General features: G+C 31.6%; 2 protein-coding genes across 6 annotated transcripts in view; one reads left to right on the top strand and one right to left on the bottom strand.

Annotated features, from left to right (window-relative positions):
• Nucleotides 1-30: 30 nt before the first annotated feature.
• On the top strand, nucleotides 31-8,154 carry LOC130441458 (DNA-dependent metalloprotease dvc-1). The gene is made up of 4 exons (XM_056775157.1): nucleotides 31-943; nucleotides 998-1,186; nucleotides 5,320-5,516; nucleotides 7,022-8,154. The coding sequence occupies exons 1-4, from the start codon at nucleotides 520-522 to the stop codon at nucleotides 8,045-8,047; spliced, it is 1,836 nt and encodes a 611-aa protein (XP_056631135.1). The 5' UTR covers nucleotides 31-519; the 3' UTR covers nucleotides 8,048-8,154.
• A 637-nt stretch (nucleotides 8,155-8,791) lies between these two features.
• The window catches only part of LOC130441806 (vasoactive intestinal polypeptide receptor 2-like), a 106,600-nt gene continuing 100,180 nt past the window's right edge, over nucleotides 8,792-15,211 (bottom strand). For 3 of the 5 annotated variants that reach the window (XM_056775601.1, XM_056775600.1, XM_056775603.1), the window contains exons 9-12: nucleotides 14,473-14,615; nucleotides 14,224-14,333; nucleotides 13,684-13,769; nucleotides 8,792-12,400 (exon numbers count right to left, since the gene is read on the bottom strand). In XM_056775601.1, the coding sequence (XP_056631579.1) occupies nucleotides 12,305-12,400; nucleotides 13,684-13,769; nucleotides 14,224-14,333; nucleotides 14,473-14,615 (435 nt within the window). In that variant the 3' untranslated portion in view covers nucleotides 8,792-12,304. The remainder of the gene's footprint in view (nucleotides 12,401-13,683; nucleotides 13,770-14,223; nucleotides 14,334-14,472; nucleotides 14,616-15,211) is intronic. The other 2 variants (XR_008909637.1, XM_056775602.1) reach the window with 2 other exon arrangements.

The raw sequence follows: 15,211 nt of genomic DNA, 5'->3' as shown, positions 1-15,211 counted from the left end.
TTTGAACTACTATTTCTTAAAAAAACCGAGCGAAATAAGTATCCATGTGAATCTCGTATTATTCATAACTTGAAATTATAGAGAAAAACGTTTTAGATTTTCTACATCAAATTTCGGTGTTGTCCCTACGTGACGGTGTCGACAATATTCATTTTCTCTCTCGTTCGATACACTTTATCTATATTGCGTATGCTTGAGAATTGTTGCCATTCTGTCATCCTTATTCGGAACAGCTTCCACTTATAGAAACTGTCCATATAGAAGTATTATATATATTATATCTCTGGTGAAATTAGACCACGGTCATGAATGTGAATCAGATATATATTTTTGTGCTGGTAGCATTGGTTGTCTATAAAAGTTACTAATTATAAATATATTTCAACTTTACTCTAAGATTATAACTTTGGTGTTAGGTGGGATTTTAGCTGTATCTTTTTAAATATTTAATTACATGAACTTAATTTAAGTGTTGTCATTCTGATTATGTAGAACATTAAACAAATAAAGCTGCTCAATATGACTGAAGTCGATTATCAGCTGGCTCTGCTTTTACAAAACAAATATGAACAAGAAAGAAGAGATTGCGATTTAGCAAAGTCATTACAAAAACAACTTCAGCCAGAAAATATTGAAAAAACCCACGGGACAATTGATTTATCCGATTCCGTAATTGCCAAAACTTTGCAGGAGCAGTTTCAAAGAGAAATAGAAGTCGAACAACCTGGACATAATTTAGCCTATGGAGTTAACAAGCAGGAGAAATGTAAAGATTCCTCAAAATCTCTTACAGATCCATCTTGGGAAGTTATAGATCCAACTCCTGACATTCATAATCTGTTTATTGCGTTTAATGAAAGATTTTTTTGGAACCAGTTAGGATCAGTATGTGTTTGTTGGAGTAAAAGAATGACAACTTGTGCTGGAGTTTGTTCTTACCAAGGTAACTAGAGTACATTATTGACGTAATTTTCTATGTACTAATTTTTCCTTATAGGAAGAGGAGGACTCTGTACAATATCTCTCAGTGAACCACTTTTAAAACTTAGGCCTCGAAAAGATTTAGTGGAAACACTTTTACATGAAATGATCCATGCCTATCTCTTTATTACCAACAATAATAGGGATAGAGATGGTCATGGACCAGAATTTCTTAGACATATGAAGAGAATTAATGATGAAGCAGGTAAGTCCTTTAATTACAAAAATAAAAATTTTTTGTAAGTAGATATATTTGTTATCTCTACCATGAATAATCTGTGATTCAACTAATTGTCAGCACAATGTGTTTGTTAATTTTAAAGATAAGGGTTCAATGGGATGTCAGTTGACACTGGGTTTTACATAATACGGGGCGTTACAAATTTCAGCTCATGAATTTACGTCTTAGATTATGCTTAAATTTACTACTGAATAGAAATGACTGATTTAGCATTGTTACTATGAAATAAATATATAATTTAATAAAACAAAACATCAAAATCAAATGAGCAGGTCGAGAGGAAACTAACTTGAGGCTAGTAAGTGGCCAGTTTTTTGCTAGGAAGTGTATAATCACATTTATTAATTTTTTATGAATATACCTATTTGTTTACAGGTACCAATATCACAATTTATCATAACTTTCACAATGAAATGAGGTATTACCAACAGCATGCATGGTGGTACGATCAAAGTTATCATCGTATTGAACCTCGAATCCCAAAATGGAAATCTCAGTTGGATAAAATATTCGATAAATTTAAAGGGCCTCGTCGATATAGTGTAGTATGGATAGCAGAACCTTTTATTTGATTCTTTTATGAATTTTGAGTCAAACTATATATATATATATATATATATATATATATATATATATATATATATTTAAATATTTGTTTATAAAGTTTTAAATAATTTGAATTGAATACAGTTTTCCAGTGGCTCTGCAGAAACAGTTTTGTATATATATGAAACAAAATATTTCCAGCTTAAATTGGAACCGAATTAGTCTTTCAAATTCAAAGTCTAGTGTTTATCCACCTATCTACATGATTTATGTAACATAAATTGTAAGCTTGTGGAGTTTAATAATTCTTGTTGCAAATCCAACTCATTTTGCAGTAAAGTCGCAAAGAAAAAAGGAAAATCAACTTGGAAATAAACACCGAAGATTCAGTTCTTATCATAAAAAACTCATAATTGAAATTGAACAAAATAATTATAATTTTATCAACATTTATAATAACAATAACATAAAAACAGGATGGTATACAAAACCTAGTTTGTTCTTTGAGCCTTTTGAACTCAATTTATGTCATACTATATTAAAAAATTAGTTTTTATCAGTACATCGCTCTGATGAGATGCAATAACATCAAAACCGCTCACCTGATTACAAACAAACACATGTCCTTGTAATAGCGAGCTTTCAGGAATGTCGATCACAAAAGATTGGAGAACACTGCCGACTTATATTTTAAATAAGTATTATGTGGTTTCAAATTGTCAATATTTATTTGCACTTTTAAACAAACATATAACTCAATAACTGTATCTACTTTGAAAAATTTAACCATCTTCTATACTCTACAATTAATTTATAATAATTTACTTATAACTATCACTTGAATAACTTCTTCGATTAATTTGTTACATCGTTTTTTTTCACTAAATCTATTTTAAACTGACTAAATGCGCTACATAAAAATAAATAGACCTTTCTAGAAATTATTCATAAGAAACAATGTAAATAAACCGCTTGCTATTGTTTATACACAAACCTCAAACGAATTCCGCCATTTATAAAAAATATGCATCTTCACCGAATTTTAGAATTCCATTGTAGTTGGACAGGGCCGGCCTAGGGCCCCATATCGCGAACTTGTTCGTAACATTATGGAACGTACAGTTAATTTTAGAGTATTATTTAGCATAACTTATTGAAATTTCAATTGGCAGGTCGATTTATGCTCATAAATACGATACCTCATCAAATTTAACCAATTAATAATATTTATAAGAAAATTGATACATAATTATTGTTTTGTTTTTGAAATATGATATATTTTATGAGAAATAAAAAATCTATTTTAGTAATTTTATGGTACATTTAATTCATATTCTACCTATTGTTAATGAGTGATTATCAGGTTTCAAACAAATTAGAGTGGAAATCGTTTATAAACAAAGCAAAAAAATTAATGGAAAATATAGATACTTTTCGGTTGCTTTTAAATAAAATTGATTATTGATTTTCACCAGTGATATTTCAAAGAAAATATGTTATTTTTAATAGTGTATTTTCCTTTATAATATTCGTTAATGTTATGCCGTATAGTCCGGACAATTTAGACGTAAAAATATTGGCCAAAGAATAAAAATTCCCGGAAAGCCAAATATTGGTGGAGAGCTGGGGTTTACCATTGCAAATAAAGTTTTGAAAATCCCCATCGATCCTATCTGTGTTACAAAAGTTATTCAGGGTCAAAGGTCAAAATTTGAGGTTTTATGGATTTTTCACGACAAAAAAAACCTTAAACCAATCTTGAAATTTTCTACAAAAATGGTCTCAATGATTATTTTCCTGAGATTTCGTGATTCTAGGAGTCACATTGTAAATGATATGGACGTATAAGCCACGTATACGAGGTTTGGCTATTAAATAACGAGACTGGTTACGAAAACGAGATTCATTTTGAAAATTATTCCACATTAGAATGCTCTCCTTCAATATACTGCCTTTCATACGTTTTTCCATTGATCGAAGCAGTGCTGGAAGTCTTTGATGAGGCCCTTTATGAGGTATGCTATTTTTTGCTTTACCGCTTCCATTGACTAAAATCGGGTCTCTTTCAAAGCAGATTTTATCTTCGGAAACGTACTCTGGTGAGTACGGCGGGTTTTCGAGCACTGGAGTGTGCTTACTGGCCAAATACAATTGAAATAATAAGTGTGGTTGACAGTCTGACCCTCTGGAACCCATTCAGTCAGAGATAGAGAATTGTCTCCATAGGCCTCTTGCACTCGGAGTCGGTTTTTTTTCAATTTAACGAGAAATTTGAGATTGATACGTTGCTCCTGGTTTTCGGTACGAGAAAAAAACACGTTCGTTTCAAACCGCTACATCCTCTGCATCGAACTACAAAAACATCATTGGGTACCGAGATTATCTTGGATGAATTTATGATAGTTTCCAGCGAATCAACAACAATTAACAGCTCTGAATATTGCAGTGAAACAAGCTCAAAATGACGCAGATGTCCTCATAATTGAAACAGCAATAGAAAAATTTAATGCAACATACACAGCAATTGTAGTTGGTGATTCAACATCTCAAACAATATTTACGGAAGTAATTCGTTTTCTTCTTGCGGTTTATGGAGCTCCAAAAAAATTACTTGAATTAATAAATACACCGATTCTCAACTTTTCTAAAAAATTCGCGAAAAAAGAAACAAGTACAACTATATTGTCTTCCTTCAACACCGGCATCTGCTAATCAACACTTGTATCGAGAATACTCAAGTTCAAACATGGCTAGGCAATCAACTGAACCCAGAAGACTGAGGTTGGAAATTGATATATAATACTCTGGAACCGATTACAACTTCACTCCCATCTGCTCCAGAAAAACTCATCAACACTATTTTTGCAATTAGTGCTAAATGAGTCTGTAGAAAAGTCCGCTTGCTGTGTTTTCCAGTTTGTATCAATTGCCAAGGTCAATCTTGCTCAACTGTCCAGTTGAGTACAATAGAGGAAGATTCCTTTGATATTAATGAAGAGACCATGTGTATGAATCTGATTAAAATATCTAAAGAAATCAAAACAATAGTTAACCTAATAATCAATAGCAATATCAAAAATAAGATAATATCTAGAACTTGCGGGTATTGTTTCCTTAATTTATCCTAAAATTGTCATATCAGTTAGTTTATTAGGCCTATGGGGGAAACCACGGTACAAAAAGCGCTACTGAGTACATTACCTCACAGGTGGCGTGGAAATGTATGCATATAATGTATAATGTGACTCTTAGAATCGCGATATCTCAGAAATGGTATTCTTACAAAAAAGATCATGGAAACCATTTTTGTAGATAATTTCAAGATTTACAGCTTTGGTTGGAGTTTGGTTGGTTTTTTTTATAGAACTCGCCGTTTTCAAGAAAAATACAAAAAACCCCAGTAGCACGCATTTATTGGGATTTTTAAAACTTTATTTGTAATGGTAAACACTAGCTCTTCATCAATATTTGTCTTTTCGGGAATTTTTGATATCTTAAATGTCTATATTGATCGAATCAGTCCTATTTTAATTTCAATTTTTTGTCAATAGGCACGAATATAACGGTATATCATGATTTCCACGATGAGGTAAATTTATATAAACAACATTGGTGGAGATGCAATGGACCTTGTAATAAACGTAAACCTTTCTTCGGATTAGTACGTCGAGCTATGAATAGACCTCCGGGACCAAACGATTTTTGGTGGGCGGAACATTCCAGAACTTGTAACGGACAATTTATAAAAGTAAGATACATCCATATTTAAAGATAGCTCGGTTAGCCGCTATCTAGATTGGTCCTGGTTCACTCGGAGACCTGAGGACTCTTTATTTTCCAAGATTTGGAAAATTTTCCGTCCCATAAGATTTTTACTTCCTCTTTTTCTAATTTTAATTTTCACTCTCAATTTTAGAAGTCTTGTGCTTATAGTACAATGTTCACTCCAATGGTTTACTGGAGATTGAGTGTTTCTTGAATCTTATTATTTTTGTTGTTTGATCCTTTGCCAAATCCCTCTGGATATCATTCTATCACTTCTGTTTGACGATATATCCTGATGTTTGAATATGATTCCTGTTGCAATAGCATCTTTGAACAAATCCATCGGTAGTAGAGCTGTTACTGTCTCTTCGGCATCTTCTCTCGGTTCAATTTTGAGTCATTCTATCTGCCTCATAGTTTTCTTTCTTTTTAAAATGTCCAGGTACCCAGTAGTGTCACGAATCCTGCGAAAAAGGAATGAATGTGTTCATTGTTCAAAGGTGTTTGAAAATCACTTCTTAATACTCATTTAAATCTAATTTCTGTTCAGTTCATTACTTTAGCTACAAATCTTAGCGACGTTTGCAATACTATGTTTCTTTCATTCAAAAGTCTACAATTGCACAAAAGAATCTACGAAACATGAATAAATTACACTAGGATTTGGTGATCCTAATATTTACGAATAAATTTATGCCCTTGAATTTAAAAAAAATTCACTTCGATTCCCATTCTGATAAAAACAATTTACTAGTACTTAATTTTATGTACGTCACATGACGGTCTGATGTTTTCGCTTCTTTCTCAGTCTTTCCCGAGATCCGCCTGAGAATTTTCATCTCTATGGTCTCCAAGAGTTGTTTCTGGCTTTGTTTCTGATATATAGGTCATTATAGGTCTGATTGTTTTTATAAAATCATACCTTTCTTGTCTTGGGTATTTGTTTCTGAAGATTTTATTTGCTTCTTCTACGTCCCCGTAATTGGTTATGTCAATTCCAAGGTACTTGAATTTCATTCTCTGTTGTTTTTAGTTCTAATTTGCAACTAATGGTTTTTTTCCTGTGAGATTAAAGGTATTTAATAATCTTCATTTTCGGCACCTATTATGGCAAGGATTTGCTTTCTTCATTGCCCATTGCGTAACTGTTGCTTAGCCGCCACTTTTTTTATGATATCCATTATTATGTTGGATACTATGAGACTAAGGGTGTCTTCTTATCTTATACCACTGTTGATTGGTATGGGTTTTATTTATTTAGCATTAATGCCAGTCTGAACTTCTAAGTATATGTTTTCGATTGGCTGGATCATATTGATAGGTATAGGTAAAACCTTGATTTTAAATAAAAAAATACTAGGAATGCTTCTTCTTTCCCAATTGTTGAGCTTCGCAAATTATACATAAAATGAATCCACTAAATTTTTATATTCTGGGCTTACCAATATTTTGAGAACGTATTATTATAACATACTTGTTTCTTTGTAGGTAAAGGAGCCTGAGAAAGTACAAAAAGGAACAAAATCAAAAACTCAGACTGATCCTAAATCACCAGATATAAGATCATTTTTTCCATCCAACAAATCAAATTCTACTTCTTCGAATAATATCCAAACAATTATTACTAGTAACCAGCAAAAAGTTAATAAACCCATTCCAAATTCAAATATTTTTGGTTTTAAAAATCTTGATAAAGAGAATATAAATAAAGATGAGAAAAAGAACGTCGACATCCCAAAACCATTACAAAATAAAGATGTGAATACAGGGTATAAATTAATTTCAAATAGTTTATCGAAAGAGAAAGATTACTCTATAGTACGCAATCATTGGATTAACAAATTTCCTAGTAACAACACGAATACTAAAAAACGAATATCTTCAGAACCACTTCCTGCTCCAACTGAAAAATTATCTAGATTATCGGAAAGTTTGATACCGTGTCCTGTGTGTTCAAAAAAAGTAGTTCAAGATGAAATTAACCAGCATTTAGATGAATGTCTCAACAAGAACGAATCAAAACTAACATCAACTCAACCGGATGAACTTTATAACTATATTGAAACCACCATGGAAGATTCTTTTAACGACGACGTATTTAAAATTTCTGTGGTTAAGACTTCGAAAACTAAAAAATGTGATGTTTGTAAAACGGAAGTACCTGAAGATAAATTTGATATGCATCTTAACGACTGTCTTCATACTATGTTTAATAGAATAGAAAACGAACTTACTAAAGATGGAAATCAATCGGTACCATCAACTAGTAACAGTATTTGTGATAAAACTTTTGGTAATGAGGAAAAAGTTGAATGTTTAGCATGTAATAAAAATATATTAAAGTTCCAATTAAATGACCATTTAGAAGATTGCATGAGTCAAATTTTCAGGAATGAGACGGAACCTTTGGAAGGTACAAGCGATATAAAAACTATGTATAATTGTCCATCTTGTATGAAACTGGTTCACGAAATTGAAATGAATGATCACATTGATATTTGTTTGAAAATATAAATTTTATCCTTTTTCATATGTCGCTATTCATTTATTAGATGATTGTAAATAATAATTTTTTATATTAAAATATAATTCTTTTGTATTGCATCGAATTACGAGCAACAGCGTTGTTTCTTTTCTCTCCCCAATACAACAGTTACTACACAAAACATACCAAAAAGAAGGTCAACTTGTATGTTTATCTCAGCAATATAAATTTAATTCCACCACTGAACAATCTGGACGCTAATGTAATAAAAATGTGTCATTACTGTCAATGTCAACATGTGATTCGTCATTAATTTCTGAATTCCTGCTCATTTCTTTCATATTTCGGTACAAAGATAGGTGGTATTATAAGAAATGTAATTTATAAGTATGCTTTCTTATTGAAATCGGTTTGAATGGAGAATATATATTTTTCACCATACGGTCAGATTGTAATTTGAGCTAGGTAGGGAGCATAACAGTAGATGACGAAGGATCTTATAGATGATAGACAGTGTGGCACATGCTTACAAAATTATGGCTTATATTCTCAGATACTTAACTAAAAACTTTTCAAGGGCTCAATAGTATTTTTAACTAAACAAAGATAGGAAAATAATTTATTTTGCGTCATAGTTTGGGTTAAACATGGCGGTAACTATGATGTGGTTACACTGTCTCTATCAAGTCACTGTAGTACATTTAACAACAGTTTAAAGTCTAAAATGGTACACTAAACTATGGATAGAGGAAGTTAGAAAGGTAATAACACTGTTAATAAAAACATCTTTATTATTTAAACACCAAACAAAAAATTCTTATTCATAAATAGACATTAGTAACTTACATTAAAATTTTATTTTTGTCAAAATGGTTCAACTTTTAGTATAAAAAAATACTGAAAGTCAATAAATTGGAATGATACATCCGATACTCTGAAATATTTACATAAATGCAAATATACAAACTTATTTCCTATTATATTTAATATCACATTAAATTTTTAACAGAAATCAGTGAATATTTAAAATTTAATTCAATTCTAAACAATATTCCAGACATATTTCACTCGCCTGTTTTTCTTGCCTTTAATATTTAATGTCTGAATTAATTATCATCATTTACAGTACCCGAAAGACAAACTGCTGAAAAATAAACGTAATTATTTTTGGTCTCAAAATAGTAAGGCTGGTTGTAGAAATAACATTACAATTATTACAGTTATTCAAATTTTTTTCACGTTTCAAGTAACTTGTAAATCGGAAACTATTGGGTTTCTACAAATTTACCACATATTTTAGGTACAATTTGAATATTTTTTGATGACATGCTGTAGTATTTTATTTTATATTTACTAAACTTTTGACCCTTTTTCTTATTACAATAATTCTTTTTCACAATGTTTTTGAAAAGGACATAACCACTGAAAAATATGAAAGTCATAATTAAAAAATATTTATCAATAATCTTGCTGTAATTTTTGCCAATTAATTATTTTGTCCCATCAACATTATCTTGTATAAATTTGTTCTGTTTCTTCAAATCGACGGTGCTCTTTTAAATTTAAAATAAACAATAAACAAAATTTTTTTCCAAAAATAAAATTTTTCAAAAAAACCCAGAGCCAAAAATTCTTAATATTCGATTTTCCTCCTTCAAAAAAGTTAGCAAATACAACCCCAGCCCTGCAGAGGAGCAATTCCTATATCAGGACCGACTCCAACAAACTCTCCTCCTATAAAAATTTTCCTTACTAACCAAATTCTATCCAACGAATCTCTCAGTTCTTCAAATTGTGCTCTTATTCTATAAGTATCTTTTAAATTTGACAAATTTTGGGTTTTTATTTTACCTTAGGATATTTTAGGTACAATTTGAATGTTTTTTGATAACATGCTATAGTACCTTTTTCATTTTATATTTATAGTAAATCTTTGGGCTCATTTCCCAATACAATTAGTCTATAATTCTCATTAAGAATGTTTTTGAATAGATTATGACCACTGAAAAATATGAAGGTCATAAATTAAAAATATGTATGATCAATCTTGCTATACTTTTTGCCAGTTCATTGCCTTGTTCAATTAAAACTATCAAAATTTCTTCAGTTCAGATTTTCATTGATTGACCGACTGACTGACTTCATCAGATATTTCACTCCCAACCAAAAAAAAAGGTCATTGTTCAAGAACTCACCCAACGGGACTGGCACTAAGCATATGTGAAATTCTCACTGTTGATTTGCTTCATGACCCAAGTGATTTGTTTAGTGAGGAGGAGCAAATTCATCTTTTTGGAGTTACAAACAAGTAGAATATGCATTACTGTAGTGGTGCAAAACATGGGGTAGTTGATGAAAAACTATAAACAGTAGGAAAGACACAATTTGGTTTGTAATTTATATTCAAGATTAAATTGATCCTCTTGTCTTTAATTGGGACCATCTATGTATCAACAAAATTTAATAATTTCTTGAATAACAACAAAATAAATTGGGAATAGTATGTTTGCCACAGCACGTAGGTACTGCTAGAAATTCTAGGTGAAATGTTCCCCGGGTAATTGATCTCCCGATTTAATAACATTCCATGGTACACGTGCTCGCCGGATTTAACACGTTGAGCCCCAATGCGGTTCATAGGCCCGCAACTGAACTCTCCTCATAGCCCAGACCGGTCCTATGGACTGCAAGACGTATTTCATTGCAAACCTAATCCACGGCTCAAGAGACCGTATTTAAATGTTTTTCACAGTTTGATTAAACCATCCTGGGTCCTTGAAACATTATCATACACTTGGTCCATTTGATTTTTTTTCATGATCTGCAACTTCATTGTAAAGCAGAAAACCTCACTTTTCATATTTTTTTTGTTTTCTTCAACATAATTCAAATAATATGTGACTAAATCTTTAATTTGTGCTACTTTTACATCACTTTGATCGTATATAATATTTTTCAAAACATATCGTTCATTTTTGTACACTTTACATAAAAGTATAAATCATCGTTCAAGGGATAAAAATGCAAATAAATTTTTTTTTTCATTCTGCGAGTAGGGTGTAACTTCAAGATAATATATTGAATAACTTTATTTTGAATAAAAAGTGCAAAAATGACCTCTTTGGGGCCTGGATGAATTTTTAGCGCTAAACTTTACCTCTGGCCCATAGAGACCCTATGGACCGCACACAAAGAGCATCATTTTCTCGTAATTTTTCTTTCAAATAAATTTTTCCTTGGATACACACCCCATATGGAGTGTAAAAACACAAAAAAATTTTTGGGTCCAGGGGAAGGTTTATCAATTTTGGTTGGGGATCAACGCGTTAACTTTTTGCGATTTTGCATGGGGTGAAAATTGAAATATTTCAATCCCGACCGAAGACTCAAGGAGCATACGTTTTACCTTAAGTTGTAACAAACAACTAACGAACTTCAGAAACAGACTACAGCAGTAAATAGACATTGAGAGACATCACTTGAATGATGTGTTGTTTAAAGAACCTAAAATTTTTATTGAATTAAATTTAAAAATGTTTTAAAAGTTCCTCACAAAGCTAGTAACACTTCGCTGCCCATTTACTTGTATAACAATTAGTAATAAAAAAATATAATATATGAATTAATTCGCTTAAATGATTGAGCTGAATGGAGTTCTAGTGATAAATAAGACGATCAGATTTCAAATCAGAGTCTGAATTATGGAGGGCAGAGATAAGTAGAACTCTTTCTTATTGGGGTTCGTATGAAAGCGAAAATTAGTAGTTTAATAAATGTTCACATTAGCGCTCGCAAGCAATACGGAGACGATCTGAAAAGGAAAATACAAATAGACATTGTAGGAAAACGAAAATTGACAAACGTGGCTTTTTTATTTCTTAAATTAATAAACGAGATGATTTGAAAATGGCGCTTCGACCCTTCATAGAAATTCTCAAATTTTTGAGCGTCATCTTAAGTTTCGCAATAGTCTGAACAACAAAAACTCTATCCGTTACTTTTCGTATAGGCATGAGAAACCCACTGACAATATCCTATCTAGTACAGTCTCTAAAAAGACCTTCGAATCCGTAGCTAAATGTAGTTTTCTTCCATTTCTGGTATTTCTTCTAGTGAAAAATGTACATTTGCAAAAGTAGTTATACAACTATCGTTCTAGCCCAGTCATATTCGTCTTCTTTTTTTTTCTTTATCACATGATGACACAAGGCTTCGTTTCTCGGAAACTTATATAATAAGTATAAAATTACACCCTGTAAGATAATCAAAAGGTTCCTCAGAAATATTCAACAACTTCTTGCTAACATGCAGATTTCTTCATCGGTTGCACACGGCTCGATGCATTTATTAGTCCGTGGATCTATACAAAGAGACGTTTCAGCCTGAAAGGATAAAAAAGTTCGTTTATGTCTTATTAAAAATGTGTTTTTCAAGTCCGATAGAAACTTTAGTTGCACCAAATCGCTTGTCGTTGAAAACCTATTCTCCATATCAACTTTTCCCCAAATACGTCGATGGTTGCGGTGGCATGGCATGACATCCATATTTGAAAAAAAATTCAATAAGCGGTTTTCATTTCCATACGTACCTTCCTTCGATGTGTTGGCATTTTTGCCTTATTATTGTTAAAGAGTATAGATGCTATTCACAATTCCACTGATGGATTGCTCAGAAGGACGATTTTGTGCGCCTATAAGTTGCGTGAATTCATGATTTTCAAAGTAAATTGGTTGATTTCATAGCATCGCTCAAAAGTCAATCTATTTACTAGAGTTTACTGATTAAAAATGTCAAAAAGTGAGCGCAGTATAAAGATGGATTTATACATTCTGACGTTCGCGCCCGCGCTGATGCTCTTCTAGACGTAACGTTCGACTTCACGTTGGGTAGGCGTTGGAATGCTAGCGCGGGCGTTTGCGTTTATAAATATAAATTTGTAATGTGTTGATTTTATGTTAAACGCGAACGAGGACTTCAACGCAGGCGCGAGTGTAAAAGTAAATTGACCTTTGCAATTGACTTATTGTAAGTTCTATCGGGCTTAAAAAACATCCACTTTATGGCCGTTTCCTTACTCGTAGTTATTTAGTTATCTTCAGTTAACAGATAACGGAAACGGAAAATTTTATTAATTTGAATGTCATCTACAGAATTCATCAAAAAAAAAACGCGCGTGCCGTGTACAACGTATAATCAAACACTAGATTGGCCGTTCACACTACTCCAGTAGCACATAGATCTTTTGGGTCGTAGTGTATATGGTACCCCAAAATCCTTACATACATACATACATTCCAGTAGCACTAGAATGGGACAACTGGAATGGAAAATAGACCGTCATTCTAGTCAACTGGACTGGATTGATGCAATGCAGGGTCAAATTATTCAAGTAGCATTCAAGCGCTGGACTGGAATGATGTAAACCAGGAATAACAATAGATTTAAAAGTCAGTAAATACAAATTAATACGACAAGAACCATACAAAAAACCACCAACATAAAAAGAACGAATTGAAATTTAAGTAAACAATACAATTGGGACATTATGTGATGTCAATAACATAACCTCAAATGCGAAACTACTTGGGATAAACATGAAGGGTTTATAATGAAAACAGAAAAAATCGAAATGTATTGACAGGTATTATTGTAAATGAATCAATACCTGACATTTATCTCCCGTAATCGACATATTGTGCTTCGTACCATTCTTTGTAGTTACAGTTTGTTTACTACCGGTGCAGCAATGACCTGTTTAACAAAAAGAAATTTCATTACAGTAGAAAAGAAATTTGAACTTAGAATAAAATATTGAAAAATCATTAATGGTTCCCCTACATAAGTAATAAACTAAAGTTTACATTCAATTCATTTATCTATCCCACATTATTTGATCCATTGTGATAATACAAATTTTCACTCCATAACCTCATTTTGCTTGTTTTCTCAACAATTTACAATAAACATTATAAACAGTGGTCTTTTTTTAAAGTAAATTTAAGATTATTCTATTAATTTTTTTGTCCTCGAGCTCTAGCCCGAGGAACTTTTCTATTTTCTTAAAACAACATACGACAGACATTTCACCTTTCGTATTTTGTTTTAATTAGAAATATAAACAATTTTACTTGAAATGTCTGTATGTCTAAGATGGGCATGGATCTATTAATGCAAAAAAACGAGATATATCAACCAATGAACTTACCTTTACTTTTGTCAGTATATTTAGATTTGCTATTTCTATGGCCGACACCATTAAAGTACATAGAACTATACGATAAAGTCGTGCAAACTGATTGTCTCCCTACTGCTGATCTAAAAAATGTAAAAATGAATACTTCGAAATATATTAACCGCCAAAAACAAACTAATTATAGATTTTTAGGTATTTTTTTTACTTAATCAGTTAATATAGCTTCTTAGTTATTAGGCAATGAGATTAAAATCCACAAACCTTAAAAATTTTTCTCGACAAGGAAAACAAATTCCAAATACTCTATGCGTAGCTAAATAGCTTAAAATATTAAAGATGTGTGGTTTCAGCTCAGTTTTAACCTCTCCATTCATGAAACAGTAGAGCACGGCGACAAATAATCCCTAGAAATATGACATGACGTCAATAAAAATAATATTAATCTGTTTGATGATCATGATAATGTTTCTGGTTTTTTACGAGATAACAGAAAGATATTCCAATAGAATACAGGGAAAATTAGTCTGTTCTTGATAAATTACGTGCTGATCATAAAAACGTATACATTTGAAGACTATTTTCTGATAAACAATAATATGTAGTTATCAAATCCAAAAATAAATTGTTATAACCATAGACGATTCTTATAGAAAATTGAATGCTGAAAGTATATGCTTTATAGTAACTTTAGAAGTGAAAATGGGAAGAGATATTTTAATGAAAAATGTAGGATATCACAGACATTTTACGAAGATTGCTACTTAGCTTTTGAATTAGACAAATAAAAACAAATATTTATAATTGGATATGACTTTATTGTTTTCCAAAATATTCTCCATTAAGATAAATACACTTTTGCATGCGTTTGAACCAATTGTCGATTCCATTCCGATCGAGATACCTCCAAAACATATGATTTGAACGCATCCCCCGTTTCTTCAGGTGTAGGAAAAAGTTGACTTTGCAATTTTGAATGTGCGGGAATAAGAAGAAATCATTT

This window comes from Diorhabda sublineata, chromosome 3 (assembly GCF_026230105.1).
Source record: "Diorhabda sublineata isolate icDioSubl1.1 chromosome 3, icDioSubl1.1, whole genome shotgun sequence".
Classification (NCBI taxonomy): domain Eukaryota; kingdom Metazoa; phylum Arthropoda; class Insecta; order Coleoptera; family Chrysomelidae; genus Diorhabda; species Diorhabda sublineata.
The sequence above is the reverse complement of the archived record's forward strand: the minus strand, read 5'-3'. Positions and strand labels throughout refer to the sequence as shown.